This window comes from Hyposmocoma kahamanoa, unplaced genomic scaffold (genome assembly GCF_003589595.1).
Source record: "Hyposmocoma kahamanoa isolate Upper Pololo Valley unplaced genomic scaffold, ASM358959v1 204, whole genome shotgun sequence".
NCBI classification, from domain to species: Eukaryota; Metazoa; Arthropoda; class Insecta; order Lepidoptera; family Cosmopterigidae; genus Hyposmocoma; species Hyposmocoma kahamanoa.
In genome coordinates, this window is record NW_020653728.1 from 917,116 (window position 1) to 938,120 (window position 21,005).

At 36.2% G+C, this 21,005-nt stretch overlaps 2 protein-coding genes and 2 non-coding genes across 4 annotated transcripts in view; 1 reads left to right on the forward strand and 3 right to left on the reverse strand.

Moving 5' to 3' along the window:
* The window catches only part of LOC113227245, a 13,144-nt gene extending 12,062 nt beyond the window's left edge, over positions 1 to 1,082 (forward strand). The window contains exon 3 of the mRNA XM_026460139.1: positions 840 to 1,082. Within this exon, the coding sequence (XP_026315924.1) occupies positions 840 to 1,082 (243 nt within the window). The remainder of the gene's footprint in view (positions 1 to 839) is intronic.
* A 3,484-nt stretch (positions 1,083 to 4,566) lies between these two features.
* Positions 4,567 to 4,638, reverse strand: Trnag-ucc. Its single transcript has one exon. It is a non-coding gene; the product is annotated as a tRNA-Gly (tRNA).
* A 1,842-nt stretch (positions 4,639 to 6,480) lies between these two features.
* Positions 6,481 to 6,552, reverse strand: Trnag-ucc. Its single transcript has one exon. It is a non-coding gene; the product is annotated as a tRNA-Gly (tRNA).
* Positions 6,553 to 14,432: 7,880 nt separating this feature from the next.
* The window catches only part of LOC113227252 (facilitated trehalose transporter Tret1-like), a 140,013-nt gene continuing 133,440 nt past the window's right edge, over positions 14,433 to 21,005 (reverse strand). The window contains exons 4-5 of the mRNA XM_026460147.1: positions 20,356 to 20,543; positions 14,433 to 18,325 (exon numbers count right to left, since the gene is read on the reverse strand). Coding sequence (XP_026315932.1) covers positions 17,297 to 18,325; positions 20,356 to 20,543 — 1,217 coding nt within the window. The 3' untranslated portion in view covers positions 14,433 to 17,296. The remainder of the gene's footprint in view (positions 18,326 to 20,355; positions 20,544 to 21,005) is intronic.

A 21,005-nucleotide genomic window follows, 5' to 3' on the forward strand; every position in this document is an offset into this window, starting at 1 on the left:
TCAGGCGCATGACTTGTTCGTACCGTCACTTGGTATTGTAGACTAGGCTGTATGATTTGTATTAGAACTGGCTGAATAAATATAGTTTTCTGTTTGGAATTATATAAAAAACTAGAGATTTGTAAGAAAAGAATATCGTGGTTGTTCTGGACAAAGCTTCGAAATTCACGCAGTAAAGTTTTATTTATGATTATTTTCTTCGTTTCTCATTGAAAAGTGCCTCTCACTACGCTATCCCACGGCTACGACCCTTACACTATCATAAGTATGATATATTTGAGAAACGACGACGACTAACCAACCATAGTGGGTAAACTTCGTTGCCTTTTAAGACGCAATAAGTGCGCATTTGGCCTCCATCTTACTTACTCACCTGATAAAAAATAAGGAACAAGTACAATAACACATCTATACACTGCGTATTCACTCTAGGGTCCAAGTAACAGCGTTTAGGGAATAAGTATGTGGCCATTGAAAGCGAAAGGTATGTAATCTCGCAAAAGTATTTGTTAAAATTGTACCTTGCGTCATATAACATTAAATTTTCAATTCAACAAGACTTTTTTATAAAAAAGAAACCGATCTCAAAAGTAGATCTTAAAAGAGTTTCCCAATTTAAATATCTTGGCTACTTTGTAACCGACGACCTTAAGGACCGAACAGACATAGAAAGGCAGCGGAGGGCGCTGGCGGTCCGATGTAACATGTTGGTCCGGCGGTTTGCGCGCTGTGGTGAGCAGGCAAAAATCACGCTTTTCAAGGCCTATTGCCAAGTACACTACACGTGCAACCTATGGTCCAACTTTACGCAAAAGGCCATTAGCGCCTTTCGTGTTCAGTACAATAACGACTTCAGGATGCTGATGGGGCTGCCTCGCTTCTGCAGCGCGTCGGGAATGTTTGCGCAGGCTCATGTCGATGACTATTACGCCATCATGCGCAAAAAGACGGCCTCGCTGCCCTGCAGATTGCGGGCCTGCACTAACTCCATCCTGATGACCGTAGCAGGGAGATATGATTCCCCCATGATGCGACATTTTTTGCAGGTGCTTGTTAGCAAAACGTGTTCATCAATTTGCTGACAAGCGCCATTAAATATTAATTTTCTTTTCGTTTTTACTAACATAGCCACTAAGAAAACTGTAAGTAACCAATTTATGGATCACGTTGTCCGAAATAAAGATGTAAATAAATAAATAAATAAATAAAAGTTCATGGAATTGCATCTATTTGCCAAGTTTTGTTGCAATCTGCTACCGGAAAGTGCGCGTAACTAGATTCATCCCCTAATTTACCATTTTTAGAGGTGGAATATTTTCTTGAAATTGAAATGGGACCAATACTGAGGTCTTTCCAACAAAAAAGAATCATCAAAATCAGTTCACAGTTATCGCGTAACATACCAACAAAAAAATACAGCCGAATTGAGAACCTTCTCCTATTATTTGAAGTCGGGTAAAAACGTGACAATATTTTACGGCTTAAACTGTCGATAAGTGTACTTGAGACCTTTTAGTAGCAGTAGAGTTTCTTCGGAGTTCGTCTAGGGCAGTATTTACCGCTTTACCTATTTCCAGGTTACGGTTTTGAAGGGTAATGCGTTTACGCACTACATCCGATTCGTATCAGGGGGTCTACTCTCGATCTCCGTCCAACATCCGTCCGACATCCGTCCGACATCCGTCCGACATCCGTCCGAAACAATTACTGCCAAATAAGCAATACTTGACCAAATGAAAAGACGCGTGATGCGAATGAAGCTTCATACTTGATACTTGTCTTTTAACCCACTATGTTCCCAGTTCCGAATCCGAGAAATGACGGTCCGAAATGTCATAGGGATCATCTTTAGGTGTACAAGCAATATTCGTATTTTCTGGGACTCGAATCGGACTAAGTGCACAAGCGACATCCGAAGTGGGTCGGAATTATCTGGATTTGTATAGATTCCGAAACCGATGCCGTGCGCATGCTACAGGCGCATGGGACTTCTCAGCTTTATGTCTCAGGGTGACAGGCGCAGTGGCATTGCTCCTCAGATCTTTCCGATGTAAACCATTAAGTGGCACTGCAATTGTAATGGATAAGCGTGTCGTTTGCCATCAGGCTCCTGACTTGTTCGTCTCACCATTTGATATCATAAATAAAACCACATTCTGAAATCTTCAACATCTAAAACAGTTGTGTTTGTCTTTATCTCAAGACATGTTTTCAGATACGAGTTCCAATTTTCACCAACTATATTACCAACACCGTCGATTGACATCAGCTGACAAGAGACAGAAATATATAAAAACGTAACGAGTTAGAGAGAGACAACACGTATTTTGATTTCGCGATCATTTTCCTTTTACAGTTTGTGTCATATCCGTTTTTATACAGCGATTTGGTGTATACTTATTGGAGACCGATGCCTATTATTTACGATCATGTCCAGCAGCGGAACGTGTATGTGTTGATAAAGGCAGCTCAGTTAATGTGTAACATAGTTGTAGTATATGAATTAATTCCTCCGTTTTTTTGTTTCAAATCGCGGCTACTCTTTCCTTGGAGTCCTTGTTCCGCAATGTAACGTATATGCTGTAATAGAAATACAAATAATAGAAATAGAAACCATTTATTGCAACGCCACATTATAAAAAAGACACAACAATAAAGACTAATAGAAATAAAACAGAAATAACACAAAAAACAGCGTAACAACATTTAAACAACAAGTTACATAATACTATAGTGACATGTGTGTCATCCCATTTCCCAGATCCCAGATTTAAGTCACAACCAAGACTAGGCTGACACTGGTTTTCAATGGGGCCCTAGCCGAGCGAGTGACGGACGTATGCATTTGAAGGAGACTATTTGTTTACAATATCGAGTTCTTAGGTTTTCGCGATTGTTACACATAAGAAATGAAACTATTTTTCCGGATTTAAATCGCGTATATTTGTTTTTTCAAACAAACCGACGTTTCGGGCCCTTTATAGGTCCCATGGTCACGGTTGACTGAGGTGGTACAGTCTTCAACCAGTTATGTCTAATATTGATGGAAACCACCCGATTTTGTCACTATAGTTACAATAGTTGTTAATTAAATACCTTATTTTTAATTTTACGTGACCATGGGACCTGTAAAGGGCCCGAAATGTCGGTTTGTTTGAAAAAACAAATATACGCGATTTAAATCCGGAAAAATAGTTTCATTTACTATATTTGTTTACAAGTTTAATATCATTGATTTTGCCCAAGTAAAGGTAATCGTTGACATATTACGTATCCTCCCTATTAACGCAGATTTTGACCTTGGTTGTGTTAGTGTTGCATAGATGGTGAAATTACAGGCACCTGGGACTTGTCAACTTATGTCTCAGGGTGACAAGCGCAGTGACAATGGCTCAAGATCTTTGCAATGTAAAGCTATTAGTGGTACTGTAACTGCTATAGACAGGCGTGTCGTTTAATACCAGGTACACGACTTGTTCATCCATGGTTCCATAAAAAAAGGACTTCAAGCGAGGAAACGCAGTGCAGATAGGACGGTATTCTGGTACACCTATCGTTGAGAAGCAGGCGGCTTTTGGTTCATAGGTTATGGCCTTTCAGGTCAACAGTCTTTCAGGTGATGACGATGACTGATTATCCGCTCACGCGATGCGCTCATCCTACCGCAAAATGGCGGCTATTTGGTTTCGCAAATTAGAAAAGCATTCAGTTTAAATACAAGTTTTTAAAAATAAAAAGTATTATTCTGCATTGCTAAATAAATACCCTCCGTACTACAACAAAAACATCTCAAATAAAATGCAGTAATACACCGCTAATCCTGCATTTAAAAAGCACTAATGAAATTTTTGATGTACTTGGGTAAATATGATAATATTCCGTTTGAGTGGTTCTAATGTTTACCATGAAATTACTCCTTAAAGTGTAGTTTATAAAGATTTATATTCAGGGTAAACTTAAACAACGCTACTTACGGTATGTTTCCAATAAATAAACACGGACATCACCAGCCCAAACAATAACACACACGATTGTCGTGACGTATTTTTGAAGTTGTTTATTTTTTTTAAATGACAGACCCAGGCATTAAAATCTTTATGGTTTGCTAGAGTAGTTACCGAAATAGCAATTAGTATTAGTTCTTTTACCTGTTATAACTTCGATATCTGATAAATCGGTATAATATCATCACCGGCACCTCTAGGTGTGGTATGCTTCCAGAGACGCATGAATCGCGTGAGCGGCTAAAATCATGAAGAGTAAGTTACTGTTATTGTTCTGGACACAGGACATTGAGTGTTGTGAACCTCACAGTAACAAGGATTGTGAAAGGGAATGCTTTAATGGCCTGGTCATGTAGACTGATGATTGATGGTACAAATTTATAGAGCGAATGTGGGCGGAAAAGTGGGGAGATGTCCACCTGGATTTATCTTGATCACACTGGGAATGTCATTAAAAGCACCAAATATAAACGAGTATAATGAAGATACTAATCCAAAAGCGGTTTGTCGAGGCTCTTATAATGTTTATAGCTAATTAATTAAGTAGGTGAAATTAAAACAATGCGTTGGCCGAGAATCGAACTCGGATCAACTGCTTGGAAGGCAACTATGCTAACCATTACACCACCAACGCATGTGGCAGAGGCTCATTTCTTCTACATCACAATCGACGTGTATCATTATTATTGTTTGTTCAGTTGTCATACGTATTGTATTTACCTATAGATACGTTTTATTGCTAACCTATATTTATCGAAATGGGCATGGCATTAGTGCTGTCATGATGTTCCTGGTATTTGCGCATTCCACAGCTGGGCACGGCAATAGGTCTTGGTGGCTTCATACATTTACGCATTTTCCAAGGCTTGTAAACTTTCCTCAACGTGCAGGATTCATCGAGGTGTTTTCCATCACCATTAGCGAGAGTTATTGCCACTAAAAATTGACAAATGTATTTACATAACTTAGATAGCTTAGACAGACGCGAGAAAATGTTAAGTAACCTCCGTTTTACGGATGGTATTGTCCTCTTTTCTTCGTCTGCCGAAGAGCTACAAAGCATGATCGAAGATCCGAGCTTTGCAAGCCTCGAGAATGGACTAAAAATGATCATGACCAAAATCAAACTCATGACTAACAACCAAGCGCAAAATCTGCGTTAATGGGGAGTATACGCAATATGTCCGATACCTTTACTTGGGCCAAATCAATGACATTATACGCGTAAACAAATAGTCTCCTTCCAGTGTAGGCAAGCGCGAGAAATTACTAGACGCACTGAAAATGCCTGGAGGAGCTATTGGTGGTATGAAAGATTTTATAAGGGGTAGTCTAACCCTATGTCTCTCAAAAAGAAGCTGATGGACTTGCCCACTTACGAAGATCCAAAAGACCAAACTTGGGGTAAGCAATGGAGCGAAGCGCGTTTGGTGTGAAACGGGCCTACCGAATTCGGAACACGACACTGTACTCCCAAACTCAGATTACTGATGTAGCCCAAGAAACTGCGAAGCCGAAATGGAGTTGGGCTGGTTATGTCTGCCGCATGCCTGAAGATCTGTGGGCTAAGGGAACCACCCAGTGAAGCCCCAAAAGCGTAAGGCGCCGCAGAAGACCAAGGAAGCGATGGCCTGACGAACTGCACAACTACCTACGATAAGCTTGTGCCCTGTTAACTCAGGATCGTGATGATTGGAGGGATCACGGGGAGACCTTTGCTCAGCAGTTAGGATACATCAGGCTATAAGGCATAATTGTAATTGTAGATTTTTGTGATGGTGTGACCTCCTTACACCGTCATCCCACCTTTTTGTATCGCCTCTCTCCATTCTTATCGTATCGTTTTTTCTTCTTCTACTCGTATTTAAATTTAAAATTTTGAGTTGTTCCATTATACCTCGAATTCTGATTTTGTTACTTTCCATCGTCATTTTCTGCGCGATCGTGGTAGCGAAAACATCTACTTTCTTATTTTTGAACCGTTTACCACTTACTTAAATCTCTTATACACCGTTTATATTTCAAGATATTAATATTGTTGTTGTACTGAATAAATTCATATTCAGTCTACAGAACGCCACCAGTACCAACAAAGCTATTACATGTTAAAGTCATAGGTAGCTACATGCAGCTACAGGGATTCGAACTGGGATACATTCCGTCTCATTTTCAATTTCACACATTTGGCTTTGCTGCCTCCGGTGACCAATAAACTGACAGTTACTTCCGCCGAAGACTAAGTACGAAAATAAATACAATTTTGAATTAATAAGGAAGTAACTTTTTTCCTCGTGGACACAATGCTTCAAGGCACGGTTCTCGGTAAAAGTTTCTCCCTTTAATTATTTAAATAATTTAGTACACTTATTGAGATAAATGATATAACCAATACGTGCAATACGCATAGCAACGTAAGCGTTTCTTTGCATCTATATATTCTGTTGGCTAATTAAGTGAACGACGAAATTAAAAACAATGCGTTGGCCGAGAATCGAACTCGGATCAACTGCTTGGAAGGCAACTATGCTAACCATTACACCACCAACGCCTGTGGCAGGTTTATAAATATTTAGCTTTATTTAAACAAGTGGCATAGAAGATGTCTTTAATTATCGACACATTGTTAACTTGCTAAAGCGTTGTACGTAACGCCTGTTAAATAATTTGAGCAATGTTATCAAAACAAGATTGTATTTGCAGTGTTAAAACAGGCGCTATTCTTTGAACAGAAGAATATAGATTATTAATTATATTTAGAATATTTAGTTTTTTGATATGTGGACTTCGGGAAAGGATTCTTTAAAAAATGCCGAGACTTTATGACAGAAAACTAATTGGTATGGTTTAAATCTAGCTCTTTCATTACATGAAACTAATTCAGCGAACTTAAAAGTAATTTGTACTGTCTTCGGAAAAAAGAAAGGCACAAGCAGCAAATTCAAATTTCGGACTTAAAAAAGTTTTCTAAAATTTTCTTATTAACAAAATATATTTTTGATATTAAGAAATTCGTTGATGTCAAATATACGTTAGACACAGTAATTTTGTACAGAAACAATTTTCTCATTTAACTAATTATACAAAATATTACTGCAATCTGTAAGGCATAACTCACTTAAATGTATTTATTAATTGACTTATAACAGAACTAAAGAGCACAATTATAGTCAGTTGTGCATTTTTATGTTATTTATGAAGTAATTAATTCAATTGAAGTACATTATAAGGGCATAGTTCCGTATGTAATTAAGTAAAATCCTTTTGATATTAGTGTTTTTAACATAGTAAACGTCGAATATGAATTTCATGGTACAAAATCTGATTACTGGTGCCCGTCGCACCTTTTGAGTTGACTGCACATTTAACAATTATAGAGACATATTTCTAAAACAAATTTAATACCAGTGGAGCTCCTTGTGAAAGAGTTCGTCCAGGGAAGTACTGCCGCCTTATCTATTTCTATCGCTCCGGTTCTGAAGGTGCTGGTGAAATTACAGGCACATGGGACTTGTCAATTTATGTCTCAGGGTGACAGGCGCAGTGGCAGTGCTCCTCAGTGGCACTGCAATTTGTTATGGACAGGCGTGTACCTTACCATCAGACACACGACTTGTTTGTCCCGTCACTTGATATTATAAAAAAAAGGTAGATTGGTCCTTTAATTCGAATTTGATAAAAACGATACTCGTAGTTGTGCCCTTTTCGTTCCGAAGGCAGTAGTATCAGATCTTTCTTACTTTCTTAAGTTAGAGAGGAAGTTACAAGCAATAACAAGACAAAGCAATGATAGCCTAGACATGAGAAGCCTTTGTTTTTACACGGAAATTGAAGTTCGATTACATACCCGCATTGACTATTGCTTTTTTAATGCACACATCAGGTGTGTAGGGATTAAGCACGTTTATAATACCGTTGCATTTTTTGGTCAATTTAGTAATTTGAATTTTAAAATTTTAGTACAGAGTACTAAAAAACTGACCTGAAAAGTTCTTGGCATTACATCTATTTGCCAAGTTTTAATGATGAGATGAGAATGAGTTGAAATCGGTTACCGGAAAGTGCGCGAAACTTTCATCGCCTAGTTTGCCACTCTTAGAGGTAGCATATTTCCTTCAAATTCAAATAGGACTAATACTGAGGCGCTCGCTTTCCAACAAAAAAAGAATCATCAAAATCAGTTTTGTCTTTTTCTCCACTATCTTTTAATTTATTTCCTATACCTATTATTTAATTTTTCTTTTTCCTTTCAAAGTATATAAGCATTTAATATTATTATTTATGTATTGTTATGTATTAATAATATTTGTATGGATATTTCTACCGACGTTATTAATATTTATTATGTAATGTACTTATAATGATATTCTTTGGTTGCACCCCTTTTGCATACCCCAAATTTCTGTCCTAACGTTGCCTGGAAGAAATTGCTACATAGCAATAAGGGCGCCTGTTGCACATTATCTTACTACCTTTTTACCAAAGTTACTGTATAGTATTTTAACTGTAATTTTATGAGCCAAGAAGAATATGTCATTCATTCATCAAAATTGGTTCACAAATCAATAGCGGTCTCATTCAAATTTGAAGGAAATATTTCACCTCTAAGGGTAGCAAATTAGGGGATGAATCCGATTTGTTGTATTTCCACTTTCCGGTAATTGTTTTCTATATAACTTGGCAAAATAGATGTAATACCGAGTTCTAGGAAATGAAACTATTTTTCCGGATTTAAATCGCGTATATTTGTTTTTTCAAACAAACCGACGTTCGGGCCCTTTACAGGTCCCATGGTCACGGTTGACTGAGGTGTAACACCGTCGCGTAAACAAGTCTGCAGTCTGCGAGCATGTCATGGATAAACCTACACATTCAATGAAATTTGACAAACCCCAGGTCCTTGCAAAAGAAGTCCGTTATCTACCCAGATGCTGCGAGAGGCCATTGAAATTAAAAAACATCCTAATTTCAACAGGGAAGATGGTTTCTCCGTACCACCAGTTTGGGATCCAGTATTTCCTCTAATGAAAAATCCCAAACAGACATAAGACTGCAGTACTAATTAATGTTTTAGTTTATTCTAATTTCTATTATTAATTAATAATAAATTGAAGTTAATAAAAATGATTCAATAAAATAATTTGTAAAACTTAATGTAACGTAAATTGGAATGTTTTCTTTGTAAAATTAAAAATAAGTTATTTAATTAATAACTATTGTAACTATAGTGAAAAAATCGGGTGGTTTCCATCAATATTAGACATAACTGGTTGAAGACTGTACCACCTCAGTCAACCGTGACCATGGGACCTGTAAAGGGCCCGAAACGTCGGTTTGTTTGAAAAAACAAATATACGCGATTTAAATCCGGAAAAATAGTTTCATTTCCTATGTGTAACAATCGCGAAAACCTAAGAACTCGATACGTCTATTTTAGTTTTCACTTCACCTTAAAGTCATAGATATGGCTATGCCGCCATAAGGATTCTAATCGTCGACTGCTCGCTTTTAAAATCCTGGTTAGATTATACCTAATAGGATGATTGAACAAGTCTTTAAACGCATCGATACGCGCGCCCAATGGCTTGTGTAGCGGACGTAGGTACTCACAAATTCATTTAAGTGGCAATGTGTACGCTTCTATAATAAGATTCCGGTTCATATTCAAAATATACCATTGACCAGGATTAAAACTACAGAAAAACAGAACACTAAAGGTTATTTATCAGCAGTAGTAGCAATTTTTTTGGTTTTCTATCGGATAAATTTCGGGGAAGGTGCGCAGGAACTTTTTAATTGGGTTCCACCCTCACCGTTCCTCCTTCGGTCGACAAGAAGGTACGGAGCACTCCATTCTTGTGTCGTTGATATTCCACCTATTCGCACTAAGCGCTTTGCTTCCTCCTTTCTGATGCGTACGGCAAAGGAATAGAATGCTCTACGGGAAATACTGATCTGTATTTCCCGAAAAGTACATTTTAGGGCTATTCTATAGCGATTAGGCATTTTTTAGGCAAAGGCGACCGTTCGTCGGTCACATCGTCGCTTAACGTCAGGTGAGATTGTGGCCGAGCGTGTGTCTATTATTTATATATAAAAAGAGGAGCAGTTAGAGTGTAAACATTACTGCGTTCCGGTTTTTTTAATAATATCACTGGGATGAACAAGCCTGATGGTAGGTAAGCTATACACGCCTGTCCATAACAGTTGCAGTGCCACTCAGAGCTTTAAATAGTAAAAATCTGAGGGACAATGCCACTGCACCCGTCACCCTGAGGCATTTGTTGACAAGTCCCATGTGCCTGTAATTTCACCAGCACGCACAGTGGCAGATTTAAAGATCTGAGTGTCACTGCAACTGTTATGGACATGCATGTGGCTTACCACCAGGCGCACGACTTGTTCATCCCGTCATTTGGTATTATAAAAAAATACAGATGACAAAAATCATTGGTCCTAATAGATTTAAGTTTGAAATAAATATTTTATGTCGTAAATGTAGAGGTTTACGAATTTTTATTTATAAAGATTTCTTACTTATTCTTCTCTGGGTAATCTGCCTTAGGAAAGAGTTTGAATGAATCTGCCTACCTATGAAATAAAGATTACCTATTTGAGATTGAGGACTCAGCAGTGGAACGTGAATATTGAAGACCGTACAACGAATTACACGCATTCAAGTGCACGGAGCATAACGTTATCACAATGGACTTGCGTCATCCTATACATAAGTTTTATTATATTGTTGTGTTACGTAGCTCTGCTTTGTTGAAGAATAAACCAATGTCACGGTATTAGTTTATGCCATAGAGCATTTATGTCGATGCGTGGCATCTTTATACCCTACGTTGTTGACAGGACAGTCTTGCTAAAGTTAACGATCCTTTTATGGGGAACTGTATACGTTTTTAACAGACTTCAAAAAATTAGGAGGTTCTCAATTAGACTGTATTTTTTTTTCCTATTTTTTTTTTTACTTTTTTAATATTTTTTTTTTAGTTTACATTTTTATTCACTTTTATCGGAATATGAGGCAAAATCATCAGTTGAGCCAGTATCATCTGGGGGTAGATTCAGAACCTTACGATAACTCAGTTGTCGACCGATTTCATTTAATTTTTATTCACAACACCCGAGTCGAACGTCAAACTGTCGTCACAGACGTCACACCCATACGAACTCGAACTTCTCGACCGGCAAAGGCTACAAACGTTATTCAGAAGACAGTTATAGAATGAAACTTACCGAACGTCCTATTGTTTACAAAGCGAGAACGTAATATGGAAATCTCTTATTGTTTAAAGTCTGGATTTTGTTCAATTTTATTAATTTATTTACTAATGCATTCCTATATTTTAGGCCTTTAAAGTCTTAAAAATGTATCTAACGAGATTTTCATTTTTCAGATCTATTTCACCGACTAACGCTATTGGATAACGATATCGTATCCGAATATAAGGTTTAACTCGGAATGTTCTGGGGGGCTACTTCCGATCTTCGTCCGACATCCGTCCGAAACATTTACTGTCAAATAAGTAATATTCGACAAAATTAAAGGACAAGTATCCAGTATGAAGCTTCATTCGCATCACGCGTCTTTTCATTTGGTCAACTATTGCTTATTTGGCAGTAATTGTTTCGGACGGAGATCGAGAGTAGACCCCCTGATTTATATGATAGACGACCACGGTTATTTGTTACACAAGTTTTGAGTAACAATAACGTTTCTGCAAACAGCCCTATTCATCGAATGTGTACATCTTACAATCAAATCGGAGCTTCTGATATTGACATATTTCACGACAGTCTTCCCGCATTTAAAAATTCAGTTGCCGTTATTGATTATTGAACTCTAAATATTGTTACTAATTTAAGCATTTTGTTCCTAGTTTTTAATTGCATTTTGTTCCTAGTTTTTAATTAATCCTTATTTTTCAATTTTTTCATAATCGCACTACCGGTTATTTTAGAATGTTGTGTACAATTATAACTGGAATGCAGATTCATCATTATTAGACTTATTTTTGTTTTTAAAAAAAATGCCGTTAATCTGTTTTCTGTAATGTGTACCATTGAAATAAAATAAAAAAAAAATAAAAAATTAGAAGCGCATTCGATTCGAGAACGATATCCAATCGAAAGATTCGGTTCAAATATCGAAGAGTTCTGAATCGGTGTCCTGGACGGATAATATTTGGTTGTGCTAACATTTATTTATGCTAACGTTCAGCAATCCTTCGGATATAGTAATTTCCAACATTTAATTGTTATGGCGTGGTAAATAATAAACAGGAAAATAATCTTTCACATTTTATTTTGAAACACCTTAAATTCGAAAATTTTAAGTACAAATTTAACACAATAATGATAAAAAATATTATTTTTTAATTATTACACTAATTTATGGCAACATATTTTCATTTTGTAACATGTCACAATTTTAACTACATTATCATATATAATAAGTGTATAAAGCTATGTACAAAACTTAATACTGTTTTTATTTACAACAATCACTAAGTAAGAACATTTGTCTACAAATAATATATATTTTTGTATATTTTAGAAAATGCAAGACACCATTTTAGCACCAGAAATTACTTTTTGTTACATATTTTTGTGCATTGCAACAATTACAAAACAATACAACCACTATCCAAATTGGCGAATAAAAAATATATAATTATATTTGTTTAAATAACATATCGCACACTTAGTGTAATAAGGTTACATCTGTAAAATGACAACTTTTCAGGAGACAGGTTTGAAGAGTCTACAAATTATTTTTTACATATTATTTTACAATTATTGTCCGTCACCTTATTAACTCCAACATCTGATTTGTTTTTAATTAACACATTTACAGACACAAAACTGCTTTAAGAGTTACCTCTGGTTAATTTTTTCTTGTACTGAATCGGTTCTATTGCGCGGGTCGAGAGCGGTAGGGACACTGACTTTATTTCAGAGTTTGTTTTTTCTTTAAATAAAAGCCATTTGAAAATGTATATTGTAGGTACACCATACGTGTTCTCTTTAATTCAGTTGACATAAAAAAAAACAATTGGTATATGTAAAGCACTTATTAGATACATTCTTGTAAAATTTCGAGGTAAGTTATCCATATAAATCCTATATGATACTAATCAGTGCCTATATCCTCAATTTGAAGTTGTATAGACTCGTAAGCACACAACACACAAATCTTAATGTGATTCGCTAAACAGAAAACTCACTACACTGAAGAATTGCTTAGCGACAATTAGTCAGGAGTATTCGTGCCCTCAATAATAAAATAACGAAATTTGAGATATTACCATTATTGGGACAATACGCATATAAATGCGTATTGCTAAAGTCTAACGCGCTGTCGTTTTCGTTTCATGCATGGACATAAATAAACCTTTTTTGGGTCGGCTCAAACCAATCGGTTTGCTAAATAAGTGTGGTTATTCCTTTTGTCATCGCGTAATGTATGGTTTTATTCAGATTTCAAAACATTTTCCACGAATCGTCTTTGATCAACCTTATTTATGGAATACACTCATGGACATATTTAGAGGATCGCTGAAAAGAGGTTAAATTGTGATAACAATGTTGATATGAGCCACTGGCCACATATAACAGAACGTTTAATTTGAAAAAAGAATGACGTCAATCGTCTTTTGATTTCGGTTAAACGTCTCGTATATGTGGCCAGTGATTCATATAAATGTTGTTATCGTAATTCAACCTTTTTAACTCTCCTCTGAAATATCTATGAGTATATAGTTAGGAGAAGGATAACAGTAAGTATTTTTGCCTCAAGTACGTACATATCGAACTCTCAACAATAAAATGCCGTAATTTGAAAAATTAAATTTTTGGTAGGCTAACAAATAAAAAAAATACGAAATTAAATCAATATTGCACTTAACATCCATTGGAATTGTATTATTTTTTGCACCAGCCAAATGGTATATTGTCAGTTTCCTAAACCTTCCTTTTCGAGTTATACTACTTCATTATTAGGTGTCAGATATGTGGTATAAAAAAACATAGCGTTATTTACGTCTGTTATTGACGAATTTACTTAATTGCGTTTTTATTTGCATAATTACATCCAAAATGGCATCTATGAAGTGGGTGACAAAAACACAAATAACAGTTGTTTTACGTTGTTTGTAAATACGCATTTGAACTTTTTATTTATTCATATTTAAGTTGACGCTCTTTCATCTCATTCTTTTTTCATATGGAATTTAGGCATAATTTACACCAGCCAAATGGATATTTTTTAATCAATTTTGTCATTGTCCCAATAATGGTACTATCTCAAATTTCGTTACTTTATTATTAAGGGCACGTATTCTCCTGACTAACTGTCGCTAAACAATTCTTCAGTGTAGTGAGTTTTCAGTTTAGCGAATCACATTAAGATTTGTAGCTTGCATCAATTTTGTACTATCAATAAGTTATGTTAATATGTAAAAAAAAATGGACATACGGAGTGGAGAATGTTTGCTAGAAAACTGAGGAAGATCGTACGTCTTAAGGCCTCCAATATACAGACGATTCCAAGTTTCGATTGATCGTTACGATAATCGTTAAGTCAAATTGATCCGTAAATGGTGGCCTTTAGGGAGTCATCTCACTTATCGATGAGAAAACGGCTTGAGCCAGACAAAAAAGTGTCTTTGCATCAAAAAAGACGAAAGCGAAACAACGAAACACAAAGCACACCTTTTTCGCTCTTATAGCTTAGATATATAGCTTTTCCTGAACGGCTCTAGACGATTCCGCGTCGGTAAGATGACTCCCGTACGTAGTTTCGACAAAAACATCAAATACATCAGAAAATAAGGAGAGGAATAATATGATCATATCACGTTAAATAATGCGTAATTGCCACATCAATAAACTCAAGTGATTGGTGAATATGAGTTTCTTTTTGTCTTTAACGTGATATTAAGCCATGTAAATGGTTGGTTTGATAATTCTACAGCATTTGAACCTTAACAGTCAACAACCTTAAGCTCTCTAAGACAAGGAAATAAGTACTAACAAGAGGTCTTTTAGAATATACAGCAGCCTCTTTTGGCGTACGCTTAAATGTTTCTTGCTTAAACTTATTTTGTGACACAAAATATATATATATATATATATATATAGCCCGTAAAGCAAAGACGAATTTAAAACAAAACAATAATATATACGGGGCAAAAGAAATAAGTTTACATTTTAAGATAAAAAAAAAATTGTAATTGCAAAACGATGTATGTTAGAATTATATCTTCCAACTGTTTTGTCTTTAGCCTAGGGACAAATCTTACAGGTTTCTTAGCACGCGTAAATAGACCCAACCTGCGCGCCAATCTGAGTATTATATTTTTAAGTATTCCACTTATGACGATCAACTAAAATTGCGCACGTTTCTCTCCCTAGTATATTTATTCCTGTAAACTTAATTCTTTTACCGCGTATATTTTACAAAAACAAGTTTCGTCACAAATGTACGTTGAAAACGAAAACATAGTTACGTATTTTACTTTATATTACATTGCTTTCTCAGATCTACTTCGAAAACTACTCAGTTATATACCTGAGTTAAAATTTAATTTCATTACGTTATCTACAATAGGAAAAAAGTCTTGTGATATTATATCAAGATTAACAAACTCTCTGGTTACCTATCTACATATATTGTGATCTTAATAAACCGTAGGTTTGTGCTTTTTTTTCTTGAACTGATCACGACACTTGAAATGTAAGACTTGATCAGGTCATGAAAGTCCTCTGCCTTTTTTTTTATCTACATGTGATATTTTACGAATAAGTACATTTCGAACCTATAAGTGAAACCAAAATATATTTATTAACCTTGATATTTAATAGGAATACTAATAAGGCACAAAAGGCAATCTCGAGTATACTAACAACAATAATACTGAAGGAAGACACCGTCTAGTTAAAACTATCATAAAAGTAAAACATCAGCGCTGTATTTACACCTCCTACACTACCTCAAATATCTCAGAAACTACTAACCAAAGGATTATTGCTAGTATCAGGCTTGTTACCAAAGTGTCAATCTTCTCCTGATTTTTCAGAGCGGTTACACGCTACATGGTCACGGGTTAACTAGCTAATCCTTAAGGATCTAGCAGCTGTCTGCTGTGATGCAAATTCACATCCTGAAGTTCTTAAGAAACAAGACTGAGCTTCAAGACGGAGCTTTGACTCCATAAAGCATATTATCATGCAAGGCAGAGTCGAGGGCACTAGACTGTGCGGATTGACCCATGCGATGGACCGACACAAAAAACTTTGCACGAGTGGAAGAGAGAGTCCACTAACAGAGAGAGATGGCGAGTACATCAGCCCCTAACAAACATATTCCGTGATCACAACCGCTGTGTCAAGAGTGCAACGAAAAAGAAGAATTTGTCTACTCTCTTTTTTCGTCTCGCCTTTTTGCAGCTTTATTGTCACAATTTTTTTCCCGATTCACCGCACACTTCGTATCTACCTACACGTGAAACTAAATTCAAACCATTTATATTTTGTCGTTATCATTCAAATATAGGGAGATGATTAGAAGTCATCAATCGTTAAATGAATAACCACAAAGGCCTTAAAATGACTGATGCATTCAAGTTCTGTGATCCAGACCATAGGTTCCAGTAAATCGTTTACATGATTCCTGTCAAAGTATGAGAAAATCCTCGACAAGAACAACTGTTCTAATCTTGTTCCGCGCTCTAGCACTGGAAAGAAATAATACTGGACTGGTTCTCATTATTCTAAAAAGAAAATGGAAAACTACTGCCCTCAACTGGAATTGCCTTCAAGCTAAAATTACGGAATGAGAGATTAAATGAAAAAGTATTAACATTATTCAAGTTGCTACTTCGATTTGAAATAAATACTGAAATTGTAGCCTACTACCAACACTAAGTAATGTGAACACAGCTAGACGCGCTAGATTTTACCAGGTTGAATGAATTTTAGTTGATGGAAAGAAATACTGGCGTGTGATGTTTTGTTATTGCGTTGCCCGGTCTCAAACTCTTTGAAGACCTAATTAGCAAGCCGATACAGCACATACAAGACTAAATTGTAAAAAAAAATTCATTGACTATAAAACAGTTTTAAACATTTGTACTATTTCCTATAAAACAATACTATGTTTTAACTCCAGATATTATAATAGTTTATGACAATACCCTTACAAAGACAAACGTTGATGCTTTACTAATCACACATGTTTCTATTAAAGGCAAATTTCTATTAAAACCTAAATACTTAACTATATACTATCGGTTAATACATAATGACTCAACATACCGAGGGTCCATTTCATCAATTTCCCTACCTTTTGTCTCCGGTACAAATAGTACAACAAACAATAGACCGAGAACTGATATTCCGGCATATAACCAAAACAAACCGTGTAACCCTATTAAACTTTGAAAATCAGCTTTAGTCTTTATACTCAAAAACCCACAGAGGTGACCAAAGCTAGTAGCTAAAGCACTACCTATGCTCCTGTAGTCTAAAGGAAACAATTCCCCGATGAGCAAAGACGCAATAGGACTTATTCCTAAAGAAAATGCAATCGTAAAAGTCAATACACAGATCAAAGGAATCCAATCATATGAACCAACATCTTGAGTAATATCTGTTGGACTTCTTAAAATATCATCATAATATAAATAGGAACCAAATCCAGCCAAGGCCATGGACATCATTACTCCACTAACGAGTAGTAAAGGTAGCCTTCCAACGTGATCAATTAACATGCCAGATAGACATGATGCTAATAATTGAACAACACCGATGGCGATAGCACCTCCGTGCGGATTCATAATTTTAAAGGTCTTTTTAAACAAAGGCACGGCATAAAAACTAAAAACATGAGCACCAGTAAATTTTTGAAAGAACATCAACCCACAAGTAATAAGAACTGGCCTTGTCAATCTCTTAGAGAAAAGAACTTTAATTTTGCTCGTCCTACTGTCATGATACTGCTTACTGGCCAATATATTTGTTCTTATAGTCGCTAGTTCTTGACGAATATCAGCTTCGGGCCCTCGTAACCATTGTAAAGCTTCAGCTGCCTTCTCTTCTTTACCCCTCAAAAGAAGAGAAGATGGTGTTTCGGGTATAAAGAGTAACGCCAGAAAAAGTAATACTGGGGCCGTAGCAACGACAAGGGCAAGGTGATACCAGTTTAGGTAGGCCCCTACAGAGTACGATATTAGTATGCCGATGTAGTTCAGGATCTTTAGAACCGATGATAAGCATCCTCGGATTTCTGGTAGGGCTATCTCTGTAACGTACACCTGTGGACAAAGAATGTATTGTTAGTTTACATACTTACGAGCAATAAAGTTGTCTTGAATAAAATACCAAAAATAATTTTAGAAAACAATACTCTACTACCACATTGTTTAAACATTTTTATTGGCTAAAAAGGTACTCCTATAGAGCCAATTGAAATTATGATTCTATAAAGAATAAAATAAAATATGAGATCGAAAATTTATTGTTTAATTCTGAAACTATCTGTGAAATGTCCTCGGTAATCCTCCTTTTGTGACAAACTAACAAGTAGTATCTAAATATTTATAATCCCAACCATCTAATAGATCTCTGACAACGTTCTCATCAAGTACGTGGAAATAATCGTCCACCACGTTAACCATATAACACAATGCTTCAGTTTTTTTTGCATTAAATTTCTAACGACGCGACGCTTTGTCTTCAAATGCATGTGCGAAAATGTCTTTTTATCTGACCGTGTCTCTGGTTGTTGAGACTTTACGAGTAACTGTAATTACTATTATCTCTGGCATATAAGTTGGATAAGCATTTAGCTTGTGCAAGTTTTTTTGCCGGATGTTTGCTAGAATTTCATGTCACTTTTTTTGAGAAAAGGAAAATAACTGTAAGTTAAGAGTACCTCAAGGAACAGGATTAGAACCTACATTGTTTATTTTATGTTAGCTCAGTTAAATAGAGAGAGTCAGGGTAATCACAGGCACAGAAGGTTTAAGATCTTATATTTCAGGACTAGTAATGCGTTTGCGATGATAAAGATAATTTCTTAGTAGAACATGTCTACAGACAACGGTTACTATTTCTCTTCAGGTGGACTGTTTTTCTGTTTTTCGGCTCGATTAGAGAGTACCTATCGAGTATATAACAAGAAATAGAGACGAAAGGCCATTTAATTTGTTTGAAAACTATTCTGCCATATCATTACGGTAACAACTGCGCTCCTATTGGTCAGCGCGAATTCGAAACAGTTGACGGGTGTCGTCAATTGTTGCACTTCAAATCGACCAGTTTAACTTGAGCTTTGCTATAATGGACGAAAATTGAAAAGTTAATATTTAATTGCCGATGAAATGTGATTCCGTTTGTTTTGTAATTAGCTTGCAAATAAATGTTTTGCTTTTCCCACACCACCGGATGGAACAACCGTTTATGGTTAGAGATATTACCGTTATTACAATAAATACAGAATATTTTTGGAATATACGGAAACGTACACACAGGTCAGTTGTTGACGCTGTACTATTTCAGCTGTCTAATTTGTGATTTCAGTGCAAACGAGGTTGGTATTTAAAAGTGATATAAGGCCCATTTTCCTGATAAGTTGCCAGGGATGGGGTGGCTCTTATTTCGTCTTTATTTCTGGTCATATACTCGAGGGTACGATTATCCACTTAGGATTCTTCTTCTTCCATTTGCATCAGTCCACAGTTATTTATTTCTGCTAGCTTTTTTGGAGACCGGTCTTAAACTGGCTGTTCCAAGGAACCGAGATTGGAATTGGATATTGTTTACTATTTTCAACAATCGACAATCGAATGCGTAGGAAATTCTGTTCAATCCCACGATCTTATAGGTGACAATGCGATCACCTGAGAATCCCATTATTGCTGATTATTTTACAAACAGCATCCGTACAATGAGCGATCGGTCTGTCTCCACAGCTCCGAGACAATTCTCGGTTCACAATGACTTACTAAATCCACTAGCTCATCACACCATCGATTATCACATGAGCTAGTGGATTTAGTGACATCACTAAAGTTTATGTAGCAATGGCAGTAAACCTTAATAATTGACAGTTTAATTCACATTTTTCAACGTGATAGCGTTAGTTTTTTGCCACGTGACAGATAAGTTGTTGACACTTTATGTTTGACGGGTAATCTATAACACTCAACGAATACCGTACGTACATATAAACAAGTAAAAAAATATACTGAAACCCAGTAAACAAACTATATCTCTAACACTTTAAAATATTGACCATGAAATCTTAATATGTATGTACTTTTAATAAGTAAGGTTTAGTTACCTGAGTAATCATAGTAATACAGCACAAAAGAACACCTCCGCAGAAAGATACAGCTGCCAGCATGTTGACGCTGGACGCCAGCGCTGTAGTCAGCCAGGTCAGCGTGTATGGAAGGGCTGCTGCTAGGAGAACTGCTCGGCGCCCGAGACGCATCGTCATACCTCCAATTATTCCACCGACTAGAGCACCTGGAGACAAAAAGTTTAATGAAATGAAGGAAAGATTAGTGGCTCTAGTTATTCCTACTTTTCACTAGATGGTATACGTTACCAAATAGTATTTAAAAAAAAATTAAGAATTGACTTAGTCGCAGACAACAGGGAGAGCATTCGGTACTTTTGTAAAACAGCGCCCATAGTTAAAACAAGAATTCATCAAGCTTGGTCTCAAACTAACCGCGGAGTAAACACAGAAATAATTGTAACTTTTTATTTAAAAAATAAATTGACCTCAAAAGTTCGTAGGATTACATTTATTTGGCAAGTCTTATTGAAATCGGTTACCGGAAAGCAGATTCACCCCTAGTTTGCCACCTTTAGAGGTGGAATAATTTCTTCAAATGTAAGTGGGACCAATACTGAGGTACCCTCTTTCCACAACAAAGACATTAAATTATTACATTTATTCCCGCTAGTGTGGAATACCACGTG